Raw genomic sequence first — 15749 nt, forward strand, 5'->3', positions numbered from 1 at the left:
GCTCCACTGAGTGTACAGACTAAATAATATCGGACCAAGAACTGAAATCTGGGGAACACCATACAGAACACTAAGAGCTCTGGATTCAGGATGAGAACTGGAAATGAACACCCTTTGTGTCCAACTGGAGAGGTAAGAGTGTGTATTTGTGGAGGGAGTAGGCAGTGTGGGTAGGATGTGGGTTGAAATATGTGAACAGAGGTGCATCTGTTTGTAGTACAGTGTAATTAGAGATAGGGGTGGAAAAAATTAAAATAGTTTTTATTCTTTGCACACAAACAGAACAGGACCCAAATTTGATTGTGTGGAAAATCTGCCAAAATCCATGCCCAGCAACAAGGAAATTTATTGCGTTAATTTTTTTTATAACATTTTCCCTATGAATATATGTCCGAAATTTGGAGGGTAGAGATAAGGTTTATAATAACCTTCACATTCAAATTGATATTGATGCTTCAGCTGTACAAGAAATGGAAGTGAGTACATTTATCCTCATTATCATATTTAATTTTAAAAGAGACAATTATATATGACATCATCATTGTCATCGCCTAAATCACCCTCGCTTAAGTTGTCTCATCATGTAAGTCAACACAATTACTTGGCCCTGGCCAGGAGCCTTACTTTTCTCAATAAATTTTCCTCACTTAACCTGACCTCATTTAAGTAGACACCTCAATGTACATTCATCGAAAAATATGTGCCCCTGTAAAGTTTTCCCCACGTCGACACTGATAGCTTTCTGATAGCTGGCCTCCAAATCTAAAATCATAATTGAAGTGTAATAAAACGCCAAAGTGGTGTTGGTATTCCAAAGAAAGGTAGAGAGCAATCACTTTTGTTGTTGCACATTGTGCTAAAGCCATGCACTATGAGCCCCGGGCTGAAAATGCGAACATTGTGAACAAATCCTCATGTCAAAGCCGATAAAGTAGGAAAAACGATTTCCCTTGTCAATTTGAAGTGGAATGCTTTTTGTCCGTTTCAAACACCAATTTCTACCAACACATACACACAAAATAAATAGACACACAAAACCAATAAATAAAACTAATAATCAAATGTTTAACATGCATCATGTGCCAGTACATCAAAGAGGCATATATGGTCAATCTATCACATCTTCTGGACTATGGACTTAATCAAAGAGCATTGCATCATGTTTGTAGAAAGACCTCAATGTGACAGCCTCAACTGAAACCATTTCAGCTACGACCCAACGTCAGAAAGTGGTTATCGGCACGGACTGATGGCTGGGAGGACCCGGGTTCAATACCCAGCGGAAGTGGGTTTTTCAGCCCGCGGACAGCTCCCACCCAGAGTTGAGTGTGTTGCTGGCTTGAATGGGAAGACTGGGACCACACAGTCGAGTATCAATCACTTCATGGATGCATCTTTGGGTGTGTTGCAAAAATTTTCTGATCAACACAGCAAGTGTCTGTATCTCTCAGGCCTGGTTAACCACTGGGATATCATTATGAATGGAAGAGTAGAGTACAGCCTTGTCATGCAGTCCCAAAACTAAACAGACCTCTGGAGAAACATCGAAATCATAATCATCATCAGCATCCTCCACCTTCATTATCAATAAGAAAAAACGTCCCGTATTATGTGGCCTTTCATGCCTTGCTCTCATGGTGCACTTATTTTCGAGCCCCCTCCACTTCTATGCTCGGGGTGAGTCCTGTCAACAGATTCATGGAGGACTGTTGTTGGACAGGAGGGACGTGGTGGCGGTCTCCACACTAAGGAGACACTCACTCAGTCTGGCTCCGCAGGTAAGCTATTATTGTTGTCAGTAGGGGGCGTAGTAGGTGGTGTCCAAAGTATGTCAAATCAGAACAGGCACTACTGAACACCACCGAAGTGACTCGGCAGCAGTGCAGGGTCTCCTCTGGTGTGCGGCCTCCTGACGACCTAACATCAATGGTTCCCTGTGGCCAACTGTCGACACTATGACTGCGACAGACGAACCCAGGTGTGGCTGTGTATGGGATACTCGGAATGAGCGGTGTGGAAGTAATGCCAATGAAATGGAGCAAATATTAGGAAAGAAAAAAATTAGCTTGCAGTCCACTTTTGCTTGATTACGGGTGCAATAGCCAAGTGGTTAAAGTGTTGGACTTTCAATCTGAGGGTCCTGGGTTCAAATCTCAGTGATGGCGCTTGGTGGGTAAAGGGTGGAGATTTTTCCGATCTCACAGGTAACTATATGTGCAGACCTGCTAGTGCCTGAACCCCTTTCGTGTGTGTACGCAAGCAGAAGATCAAACACACACGTTAAAGATCCTGTAATCCATGTCAGTGTTCGGTGGGTTATGGAAACAAGAACATACCCAGCATGCACATCCCCCAAAAGCGGAGTATGGCTGCCTACATGGCAGGGTAAAAATGGTCATACATGTAAAAGCCCACTCGTGTACATATGAATGAATGTGGAAGTTGCAGCCCACAAACACAGAATGACTGATTGATTGAATCTTTAATGGGTAAAGAATTAGGCGCAGTAAAGGCCTTCGTAAAATTCTGCCCATTTAACGACACAAAACATAAAAATAAAGAACAACAAAAAACCATAGAAATAAAGAAATAAAATGAAATGAAATAAAATATTAAGAACGATGAATAAGAAGAGTAACTGGAATAATCTATTAAAAGTAACAAAGCAATGAAAAGAACAATTGGTACATTATCATGTATGTACACACACACACACACACACACACACACACACACACACACACACACACACACACACATATTATAAAACAAGCAAACAAAGACATTCGTACATATACATGCCCACACACTCAAACACACACAAACACACACACACACTTACTGAAGAAGAAGAAGAAGAAGAACAAGAACAAGAAGAAGAAGAAGAAGAAGAAGAAGCTTGATTACATTTTGCAAAAATGTTTTCATTTTTTTCTCTTTTCCATTTTTGAAAAGAGGTGTTCCATAATTATCATTACATCTGGATACAGTGAATCAGTTTGTCTACGTGTAGTTGTATCCTACCCTTTTCTTATCAGTTTATTATTGAACTAATTTGCTTTTGCACTCAGTACCTTGATACATACTCACTGTATTTTGAAAATTCTTAAAAGCTTCAATGAAGCTACAATACTGTAAAGTCTTCATGTTTGGATATTTTCTGTTGAAACACATAAAAAAATAAAGGAACCCTGTCTTCATCTAGTTGATGATAAATCTTATAAATACACACACACACACACACACACACACATATATATATATATATATATACCTGTTGGAAATTAATCCAGCAGAAACAGTGTATGATTACAAACCAAAATGTTTATGCTGTGAAAATGCATTCAGCATTAACATCAAGTATATTTGAGGCTGATAGTTCAATTATCGTACTTTCATAGTTAGAAAATGCCATACCAGAATGCATTATGCACATGTTTATCGATGTATTTCCAAAATATATGCCACGTGTTCTAAACTCATCAATGTCTAAATACATAAACAAAACAAGTACCTTCAAATGAGAATCGAAATAAATAAACAGTTTTATCAACCAACTGAGTTTAACACTTGACAGAAAATGGTATGTTTTTTTAACATTATAGCCTACCTCTTGAACATGGCTGGCACACACATTTTAAGAATTAATTTTATTCTGTCTGCCATTCCATAATAATTGAAGAACATACTGTCAAATTATTTATTCAAAAAATAATCATCATCAGTGTCTGGGATATCAATAAAGTATAATGACTTTGACATAAAAAGAGTTTTGAAGACAGTGATTTTTTTCCAAGTAGAAAGCTGACACTCATTCCAGATATTTGACATTTTCCTTTTTTCGCTATTTTACCATTATAGATTGAATGTAGAATTATATATATTTATATACCTGTTGCTACAAAGATTCCAAGGTATCTAAAACTGCCTGGGTCCCAAGAAAAATTCTTGTCACCCAGGTAGTGTGTCTTATACTTGTTTTTGCCTATAATCCAGGCTGCTTGAGTTTTGTAAATATCTACATTCATGGCTGATGTTTCTGCAACAACAAAAAAGAACAAAAGAAGTAAGAATTCTAACAGCTTAAACTACAGATTCTTCACTTCCATCTAGGTACACAGCTGTGTCATCAGCAAACTGTGATGACCTGGCCTTCATTGATATGGATATATATATATATTTTTTATCATCTTTCTGAGTTTCATGCAACATATCTATCTCACACAGTTTCAGTTTCAGTATCAGTAGCTCAAGGAGGCATCACTGCGTTCGGACAAATCCATATACGCTACACCACATCTGCCAAGCAGATGCCTGACCAGCAGCGTAACCCAACGTGCTTAGTCAGGCCTTGAGAAAAAAAGAAAAAGAAAAAAAGTACAAGTAAGGCAACAGTGGGTTTCCCTTTCTTACACCATGATTAATACTGAACATTGACTAATATTTGTAATTAACAAGAATACATGTGGATAAGTATGCATAGAAAGGTTTTATTCATTTATTTCAGGGCCAAAATTGTTTTAATCAAAATTCTTAAAAATAAACGTCCATCAAATAGTGTCAAAATGCCTTCTCAAAATCTACCAACAACAAGAGATCAAGCATTTTCCTTTCATTATTATACACCAACACGTCACATAGTTTGCGACATTTCTGCTACATATCCGCCTTTTGAAAAACCCTTTTGGTTAGTGTGAATAAACCATGGTAAAACAGCTTTTAGTCTGTTAGCAATACATGTCCATACTACTTTATTGTATGAAAGAAGGATATTAGAATTCATGATACTTTTTTTTTATAAGGAATTCAATGTATCTCTGTTTTCTGTAAGTAAAATTGTGACTTTGAGATGAGATATACTACCCATGTTGTCTTCTTCAGCAATCCACCCCTAATATGGGTCTTATGCCAAACTGTCAAAAGGGTAGGTTTGGACAAAGTGATATTTGACAGTGTTGCTGGGAATGGATTTTTGCAGACTTTTCACACAGTAATCAACACTAATGGAACTTAATGTGTGCAAAGTTGTAAAACTATTTTGATTTTTTCTGGGTTGTCTTAAATAATTGGCATAATTTTCCTGGACTAATGGATTGGTGTGTGCAAGCACATATATGTACTTGTGTTTGAATAGTCACAATTATTTGCATGAGATTTTTGCATAATGTGCGTCTCTCACACACACATGTGCACATGCACACACACATGCACACATGCATACCAGCATATGCCACACTGATTAATACAGAAATAAACAGACATATAATGATATATACATATATAAATGCTGGCAAAGAAATGGAAGTAAACAATCAAAGTGCTGGCAAAGAAATGCAAGTAAACAATCGAAGTCCTCACTTGACATAGGAACGAGTTCTGCAAGCACGGAACCAGGCCTGCACTTTGACAGCTGCCAGGTATTCTGTCTCCCTCTGTGCTTCAGCATCACTGTAAAAAGAAAGAAAAAAAGCCAATAATTCTGTTTTTTACATTCTCAAAAACACAGCCAGTATCTCAATTATGTTGTTTAGGAACTTTTTAAAATGTTTTACATGAAAACAAGTCAAGGTTCTGCAGGTTAAGAAATGATGCCATCATGATTTCAATCCTTTGAACATCAAAGAAATGTAAATTTTTCAACATTGAAGAAATTAAAACACTTTTGCTTCCAAAGAGGTTAGAAGCACATATTTTTTTAGCCACTAATGTGGTGTTGTCAATCAGCTTGCAAATGGTGGAAATAAAAGGTTCAGTGGAACAATACCAAAAATTACTGACATTACACATTAAACGGATAGTAAAGAAAGAAAACACAAAGACATCTACTTTGTATCTGAACATAGCCAAAGTCTTTCAATGAAAGGGCGACAAAGTTACAGTATATTAAATTAATATAATAATCACAAACACCATATCAATGTCATGAACATTCATATATATATATATATATATATATATATATATATAGAGAGAGAGAGAGAGAGAGAGAGAGAGAGAGGCATTCATCAGTCTTGGAAGTCTGTGGAGTTGTGCTCCGTGTGGTGATTGATACAGTGTTGGGTGTGGCTGGACAGGCCAATATGGGAGTGACAGTCACTCCCACACTGTGTACAGGTGAAGTCTGATACTGGTCCATCTGGATTTGGGCCTTACTCATCAGTTTCTTCGCACTGGAACACTGGTCAAGCATCTATTGGAACAAGAGTCCTTTCTGCACTCTTTGCCTCCAAGACAATCGTTCAAAGGCTACAGCTTTCCCAGGTGTTTAATAATAATAATAATAATATGCAGGCTTATATAGCACTGAGAGAATCAAGGAACAGACAAGCATATTTTGTCACTGAAGATGTTGCAGCGGCTTTACAAGTATCAGGTGATGATGGATTCAGTGCTAGGTGTGGCAAAATCATGTCAGATGGTTCACTTGAAGACAATGAAAGTAAGAGTGATGATTTGCCAAAAGGGGTAGAGGGTGGGGGCAGTTTTTAAGGTAGATCCAACAAGTGTCAGAGCAGGAGGCTCTGACAAAAATACAAACTGTCTACTTATTCAAGGCAGGAAGGGAGAGATGAAAAGAGTGGAACAATTTTGTGCGAGTCATAAATCACTGGGCCAGTGTGCTTTTATCAAGGCACGCTCACATCTAGGGAATCAGCTACTGTATGCAGGCAATTTATCAACAGTGCTCACTACACTGCCACATGGGTCACTGCTGACCCTGATCATGTTTGATATCAAAGGGAAGCTAGCATGAAGTGAGCAGGTGAGGTGTGGCAGTTGAAGGGTGTGTGTGTATGTGTGTGTGTGTGTGTGAATGTGTGTGTGTGTGTGTGTGTGTGTGTTTCATTTACATTTTTCTTGAAAAAAAAAGACTAACAGAAACAGTTTGCTGACTTCATTTCTCATTTCTGTTAGTTGCAAAAAAAAAAAAAAAAAAAAAAAAAAAAAAGAAAGTGAGCGATGGACTGAATATGTACAGAATACCAGAAGTTTGGATTATGAATCAAGTTTATGAAAAGGTGCAATAGCTGTGTAGTTAAAGCGTTAAACTTTCAATCTGAGGGTACCAGGTTCGAATCTTGGTAATGGCGGCTGTTGGGTAGAGAGTGCAAATTTTTCCGATCTCCCAGATCAACATATGTGCAGACTTACTAGTGCCTGAATCCCCTTCATGTATGTAAGCACACATGAGAATGCCAAAGGCACACATTAAATATCCTGTAATCCATGTCAGCATTCGATGGGTTATGGAAACAAGAACATACCCATACCCAACATGAATTACCCCCCAAAACGGAGTGTGGCTGCCTACATTGCGGGGTAAATAAACAAAATGGTCATACACATAAACTGTTACATGTCTGTATAAGTATATGTGTGTGTGACTGAAACCTGATTAAATGACACAAGAAACAAATGATGAGTGCCCAGTGGCAGCTGTCAGTTGGCTCTATCCAGGTAGACAGCCTGTTGTACAAATGACTGTGTTTTTAAAGCACTTAGAGCTTGGTCTTCAACTGAGGAGAGGTGCTATATAAGTATCCATATCATCATCATCATCATATGTGTGGTTCGTCTGTCGGGGATCAACGAGGACCATCTAGTCATCCTGGGGGTGGGTGGGTTGGGCTCTGTGGGTGCACAGATGACTGGTCAGGCCAATCCGCGCCTGGAAGGTTCTGACGCAGTGTGGACAGGATGAGGCACAAAGAAGGTGGTATGGCGCTGACCGAGAAGCTTCATCAGCTATTCCAGCTCTTCTGGCAGCATGAGGCAATTCCACAGGACTTCAAAGATGCTTCCATCATACACCTGTACAAGCGCAAAGGAAATCGTCAGGCCTATGACAACCATCGTGGAATATCCCTGCTCTCCGTCGCAGGCAAGACTCTGGCCAGAGTGCTACTCAACCATCTCATAGCGCACCTTGAGCAAGGTCTCCTACCAGAGAGCCAGTGTGGCTTCCGGGAAGAACGCGGGACTATCGACATGGTGTTTGCTGCCAGGCAGCTCCAGGAGAAGTGTCAGGAACAGAACGCCGACCTTTACTCCACCTATGTCGATCTGACCAAGGCCTTCGATACTGTTAGCAGAGATGGCCTTTGGAGAATCATGGCGAAGTACGGATGTCCCAGAAAGTTCATCACCATCATACGGCAACCACACGATGGGATGCTGGCCCGAGTCCAAGACAACGGAGAGACTTCAGAACCGTTCCCTGTCTGCAACGGAGTCAAGCAAGGGTGTGTTCTTGCCCCCACCCTGTTCAGCCTCATGTTTTCAGCCATGCTGACAGATGCCTTCAGAGACGCTGACGTAGGCATTGGCATCAGGTACCGCACAGATGGCTCACTCTTCAACCTCAGGAGGCTTCAAGCAAAAACCAAGGTGAGGACAGACACCGTCAACGACTTCCTGTTTGCTGATGACTGCGCTCTCAACGCTGCCTCCGAAGCTGACATGCAACACAGCGTCAACAAGTTCTCTGCTGCCTGTGACAACTTTGGCTTCACAATCAGCACAAAGAAGACTGAGGCAATGCACCAGTCAGCTCCAGGAAAGCCTTATGTTGAACCAAACATCTTCATCAACGGGCAACGACTGAATGCGGTGGACAAGTTCACATACCTGGGCAGTACACTCTCTCGCCCCATTGTCATCGACGACAAGGTGAATGCCAGACTCGCCAAAGCCAGCGCTGCCTTCGGCAGACTCCATAAGAATGTTTGGAACCAAAACGTAACAGTCTTGCTGGTCCTTTGGATTTGTCAGCGAGGTGGAGAGGGGGGACAAGCTGCATGGGTAACAGCCTGTCTTCCATATTACATTGCCCATGCTTATATCCATCCATCCATCCACAAACACCTTGCATCTACAACCTGGAGAGGACACTCCAGCTTCGCTACTAGCATTAGCGTCGGAACAACACGTGAAGCAACAGTTACCGGTGTAACAGGCCAGATCTTACCCTGGCCTGATCTTACCCCCGTAAGAACTGGCCTAGGCCAGAGTTTACCCCCATAAGAACTGGCCTGGGCTACATCTTACCCGGGGTAATGTTTGGCCTAGGCCAGTTTATATCCCCTGGGACATTTCTTACCCCCTCTCTTTTTCTCTGAAATACATTGATATTTGAAGAGTGCCAAGATTAACAACATTAGAATGAAGGGTATGTGAACTGTGGGGAATATATTTCACACAATAGTTATTACCAATGGGCTTTTATTCAAAACTGGAAAATTACCAGTGAACTTGTTGCTTGGATAAAACTATTTGCAATTAAAATTTTCGACATGGAACATCTGTTTTAATTGATGTTATCTTTGAACATGAAGTTCATTCCTAGAGATGTTCAGTTGCTCTTATGTACAGTGATTGCTTTTGATGAATTATGCTTAGTGATCTTGAGTTGGAAATAGAAAGCACACCATGAGAGTTTGCAAGGTTTGTAATATGGCTGTGATTGGGGATGGGTTCTATCTTATAATGGAATGCACAAAGTATAATGACTTCCGAGACAAGCGTGTGCATGAAAAAATATTTGTCTCTGAAGTCAGTTTTCATTTTTGTTTTTTGTTTGTTTGTTTTTTGTTCATAGGAAGCAGATGGAATTTGTTAGCTATAAGTACGTTTATCAAATTTGCACATTCAAATGCTAATTGTTATTTGAAACATATTTGCGTTTTCTTATTAAGTTATAGTGTTGAGTATTTGAATATCTTCTTTTGGGCGTAAAAGTATCATTTGATAGCAGTCCTCCATAAGCAACTGGAGTGAAAGGATGAATAAAACTTTAAACGATATGTTTTTAAAGTTAATGAACAGGGAAGAAAGAAGAAACTGAGAAGAGAAACAAGAAAGAAAAAGAAGGTATTGAAGAAAGGTATCTCCACTAAAAAATCAAAGAGCAAGAACAGAGACAAAGAACACTTTTATTGTTGTGTCTATAAACCTTTCATTCACGATTTTCTGATTCTGATTCTGATTCACACACACACACACACACACACACACACACAAACACACACACACAAACACACACACACACACTCCCTTTATTGTTGTGTCTATAAACCTTTCATTCACGGTTTTCTGATTCTGATTCTGATTCACACACATACACACGCGCGCGCGCACACACACACGCTCCATGAAATGATTTAGCGGTTTATTTTGCAGATGATTTGGAGGGTCAGATTTATGTTCCCCTAGGTCTATGTTCCCAAGAATTTTCCTTCAGCCAGCCACAAGTTCTTACATGACTATATTCCCCCCGGTCTATGTTCCCTTAAATTTACGTTTTCTGGGTCTTTGTTCCCCCAGGTCTTTGTTCTCCCAGTCAATATTCCCCCAGGTTGATAATCCCCAAAAAACGTTTTTGGTTGGTCTATGTTCACCCAGGTCTATATTACTCCAGGTATATGTTCCCACAGGTCTGTATACCCCCTAAGTCTATATTCCCCTAAACATATGTTTGTTTTATCATACATACACTTTTGGGTGCTTGTCAGCACCAGTCGGAGAAAAGGCTCAATACCTTCCACCTGAGAAGCCTACGGCGCATACTTGGCATCTCCTGGCAAGATAAGGTGACAAACACCCAAGTCCTGACTCGCGCCAGCCTCCCGACCATGTATACCATGCTGAGACAGTGTCAGCTTTGCTGGCTGGGCCACTTTCGCTGCATGGAAGATGATCGCATCCCAGAAGACATCCTTTATGGAGAGCTCGTCACAGGGCAGAGAAACATCAGCCGCCCGCAGATGAGATACAAAGACGTTTGCAAACGTGACATGAAGGCGCTTGAGATCAACATTGAGTCCTGGGAGGACCTTGCAGATGACCGCAACAGCTGGAGAAGCACTCTCAAGAATCAGCTACGGATTGGTGAGGACAAGCTGTCAGCTGCTGCAGCAGAAAAGTGAGCTTGCTGAAAAGGGACGGCAGCCAACAGACCAGCATCAGCTTACACATGTGACCACTGCGAAGAGACTGTTTCTCTCGCATCGGTCTCTACAGTCACAGGTGATGCTGCTTGGTCCAAGCAGACAGCCCAATTAGACATTAGGTCGGATATTCTCTATCTATGGTCAGCCATGACTGAAGGAGGCCTACTGTATACAGAGTACATTCCTGTCTTGAAGACATGAGTAAATTGAACCTAAAACTAGGCGGATCTCTATAGTATTTCGGATGAATAAGTTTTTGTCTAAGGTCATACAAAGCAGAGCAACATGATAAAAAATGTAATTCATCTTCTTTACCCAGACTGCATAAATGGCATGTATACATGGGTTCATTTAAAATGCTATACATGAAACTATGAGACGCAATATTAGAAATACCAAATCTGAATTTTGTCAGTGCACATTTTATGTATCTGTTCAGTCCTAACTCAATGTATGGCTCAATCACATGCAATGTTTTAAAAAGTCTAAACTGTGTAAATCTATCACTAGTTTGTATATGATCATGCCAATCTTGCCACCTGCAATCAATAATACATTGTCTGAAACACTTTAAGAAACCTGCAATATCTTCCACCCCCTGATTATCCCATACAAACGCAAAACCATATGAATTTAAACACTGACGAACACTCGTTGCCCAAGTCTTCTTGCCATTATTATCTAAACAATATAACATTTTATAAGCTTTAAATGGATGTCTGTTTTCATTCATTCTAGTCAACTTCAGCCAGTATTTAATACATTTGATATATGAATTTAGATTAATCGGGTATCTCCCCAGTTCACCATAAACCAGATCATTTGGAGTTTGATTGTCTACATTAAGAAAATGTTTCATTGCAAACAGGTGCACTTTTTCTGTTACTATTCTATTTTCCAGTCCCGAGATTTCTGCTCCATACTGTAATATTGGCTGAACTTGCGAATCAAATAATCTAACAAATACACTAAAATAGCTACAGTCTACTTTATACAAAATATGAAGAATCAAAATAACTGATTTTTTTGCTTATTAGCAATGTCTTGACATGCGAAGTTGAAACTGAGTCTTGTTGGAAAATAAATCCCAAGGTATTTATATGCATTAACGTCGGTTATTATTTCACTTCCATATGACCATCTTTCATTTCTTGCCAAATACCCTCCCTTACGAAAAACAACAGTATTTGTTTTATCCATATTTACTTTTAGCTGTAAATTAGTTGCAACAGTGTATAAACTGTTCAGTTGTTGTTGTAAACCAACTGTTGTTATAAACAGCAAAATCATGTCATCAGCAAAAAGTCGAACAAACAATTCAATTAAATCAAAAGTAACACCATGTTGACCATTTTGCATAATTTCTAAAGCTAGTTCATTAATAAAAAGTGAAAACAAGACAGGGCTACAAACAGCCCCTTCCTTAACCCCACAAATACAATTCACACAATCTGATAATTTTGCCCCTGATCTCACTCTCGCTTTCACTTCATTATATATACTTTTCACACAATGATACAACTTACCACTGATTCCATTTTTCAACAAAACAGGCCATAAAAGTTTTCTGGAAATAGAATCGAAAGCCTTTTCGAAGTCAACAAAAGCAACATATAATTTTCTATTATTTGCAAACTGTTTTTGTACTGCAGCCATTAGAGTAAATATATGGTCAATAGTTGAATAGCCTTTTTTAAAACCAGCTTGATATTCTCTGATTATGTTATTCTGGGTTATCCATTCTTGTAGCCTATTGTTAATAATGGAACTGTATAACTTACTACTAATATCACTTAAAGAAATGCCTCTATGGCTGTTTACATTGTTAATATCACCTTTCTTAAACAATGGCATAATTATTGATTCTGTCCAATTGCTTGGATAAATTCCATTATCAAACAAAAAATTAAACAGCTTCACCAGGAAACTAACAGTTGTCTCGCCAGAATTTTTGAAAAATTCACCAATCAGTCCATCAGGGCCAGCAGATTTACCATTTTTTAATTTTCTAATCTCTAATAAAACTTCTTCGTGAGAAATAGGTCTATCTAGTGTATAATTGTCCCCTGCATTTTCTATATTCAAGTTTTCAGTTACTTCCCCCCCATCACCATCTTCATTTTCTAACACATTTTTGAAATGTTCGAACCACTCTTGAATAGAAATATCATTGAAAGGTTGTACTTTCTTTTTTGAGATCTTTTGTACTGTGTCCCAAAATTCCTTTTGGCTTTTAACAGAATCTATAACTTCGTTTACTAATGAGTTATTATATTCTTTCTTTTTTCTCTTGTTTGAATTTTTATACTCGCGTCTTGCAATACAAAACAAAATGCGATCTTCTTTATATAATGTTCTCCTACATATCCTCAATAGTCTGCATACCCGGCGTTTCTCCATTTTGCATTATGATCAAACCAATTTTTGTCTGCTGCTTTTTTATTTATAAATATATGGGTTTTTTTATATGTTCTGCTTGTTCTTTTACAGTCTGATTAAACTTGTCTAATGCTCTATTTATATCAACATGAATAAGATCTTTTGCTAACTGAAACTTTTCTTGTACTTCCTGTGACTCCACTGAAAAAGAAAAATACTTTGCATATATATTATACCAACAATATTTATTAATGGACTGATTCATATCATAATTAGAATTCATATCACATTGCCTTGTGGAGTGTTTCTCAATATACAATGCAATGGGTAGGTGGTCAGATTCAATTCTTTCTAATACCTGTAATTTCACATTCTGAGATGACGATTCTAAAAGATTTACAGATGCTAAAAAACAATCATTCACACTTGTACCTAAATCAGAAACATATGTGAAACGACCTTTTAGGTCACCATTACATATGCCGTTAAGAATGGTCAGTCCAAATACAGCGCACATGTTTAGTAATTTTTTTCCATATGAATTTAATACCTTGTCTTCAGAATGTCTGCTTATTACACTACTGGCTTTTTTATGACAAACTTATAATTCACCTTCATGTAAAATTTCAGGGGATATATCAGAAGTTCTTGCATTTAAATTGCCACATAACAGCAAATGAACATCATCTGAACAGAACAGTTTTTCCAATATGCACTCTTCCAACATATCAATTCCATTATCGAAATCACAAATATTATAATACAGTGTCATTTTCTGGAGGAACATACACACACACAAGTAAAACATTTTTACTAAAGCCAAAGAAACTTTTATCCAACACAAATGTCATACAATACTTGCTGTCACAATCAATATATTGCACATAAGGAAGTAAGGTTTTCCGTAGAAGACAAATTAATCTGCCTGAGCACCTCCCCTGTTGTGTTATCTTGACTGCTGGTTTTACATACAATTTATGGTCTTTAAAAATAGAAGATTCAAATTTTTCCACAAACGTTTTTACAAGACAAACAAAATCAAACAATGAAACATACTGAACAAAAACTTGAGTCACCCAACTTTGGTAGCAATCCACAAATATTCCAATGAAACCAGCCGCCGTGGCGAAGTGGTTAGCGTCGCGGACTGACGGCTGGAAGGACGCGGGTTCGAATCCCAGCGGAGGTGGGTTTTTCGGCCCGTGGTCGGCTCCTACCCAGAGTTGATTGTGCTGTGGGCTTAAATGGGGAGACTGGGACCACACAGTCGAGTGTCATCCACTTCAAGGATGCGTCTTTGGCTGTGTTGCTCTAATTACCTGACCAACACTGCAAGTGTCTGTATCTCTCGGGCCTGGTTAACGCCGGGATATCATTATGACAGGAAGCGTAGAGTACAGCCTTGTCACGCAGTCCCAAACCAAAATGGACCTCCATAGCAACATCGTCATCATCATTGTCATCCTCCTCCTCCTTCATCGTCATCAATAGAAACAAAATAGTCTCAAAGTCTGTGGCCTTTCATGCCCTGCTCTCATGGTGACCTCAGTTTCGATACCCCTCCACTTCCGTGCTTGGGGTGAGTCCTGTCAATGTTGTCAGTGTCGGCAGATTCATAGAGGGCTGTTGTTTGAGGGACGTGGTGGCGGTCTCCACTCTGGGAGGGACGCTCACTCAGTCTGGCTCCATGACTAAGCCATTATTGTCGTTAGTAGGGGGCTTAGTAGGTGGTGTCCTAAGTACGTTAAAACAGAACAGGCACCACTGAACACCACCGAAGTGACTCAGCAGCAGTGCAGGGTCTCCTCTGGTTTGTGGCCTTCTGGCGACCTAAAATCGATGGTTCCCTGTGGACTGCTGACGCTGGAACCATGACAGATGAACCCGGGTGTGGCCGTGTATGGGGGAATCTAAATGACCGGCGTGGGAGTAATGCCACTGAAACGGTACAGATGATGGGGCAGCAAAAAAAAAAAAAAAAAAAAAAAAAAAATCCAATGAAGAAATGAAATTGTATTTACAAATGTAACTAAACTTTCGCTCATCTATCTATGCTCATGTTCTTCATCTCATTCATTCTCACGAACAAGATTCTCATCTAACTTTGAACAACCCTTTTTACTATCCAGATGTAAATCAGTGTACTTATCTTTATTATCATGTATTCCATCCATCATCATCATACAGTCACAGCCATCTCCCGCACAGTCACTATCATTCTCAGTCACACAATCACCCTCACTGTTTAATCTATTCAAGTTCTCACAGGCACCATCATGGTTATTTACATCTTCACATTCAGCATTTATTACTTTCTCATATTCCTTGGTAACGCCCATGTCAGATCTATCACCAGTTACATACTCCTCACCAAAAACAGTTTTATTTCTGGACATACAAACATCCTTGTTATCAACCTTC

General features: G+C 39.3%; 1 protein-coding gene across 1 annotated transcript in view; it reads right to left on the reverse strand.

The window, feature by feature from the left end:
- Positions 1–15749, reverse strand: part of LOC143295709 (spermatogenesis-associated protein 17-like) — an 85180-nt gene that overhangs the window by 67456 nt on the left and 1975 nt on the right. The window contains exon 2 of the mRNA XM_076607332.1: positions 5359–5448. Coding sequence (XP_076463447.1) covers positions 5359–5448 — 90 coding nt within the window. The remainder of the gene's footprint in view (positions 1–5358; positions 5449–15749) is intronic.

The sequence above is a fragment of the Babylonia areolata genome, chromosome 21, assembly GCF_041734735.1.
Source record: "Babylonia areolata isolate BAREFJ2019XMU chromosome 21, ASM4173473v1, whole genome shotgun sequence".
NCBI lineage: Eukaryota > Metazoa > Mollusca > Gastropoda > Neogastropoda > Buccinidae > Babylonia > Babylonia areolata.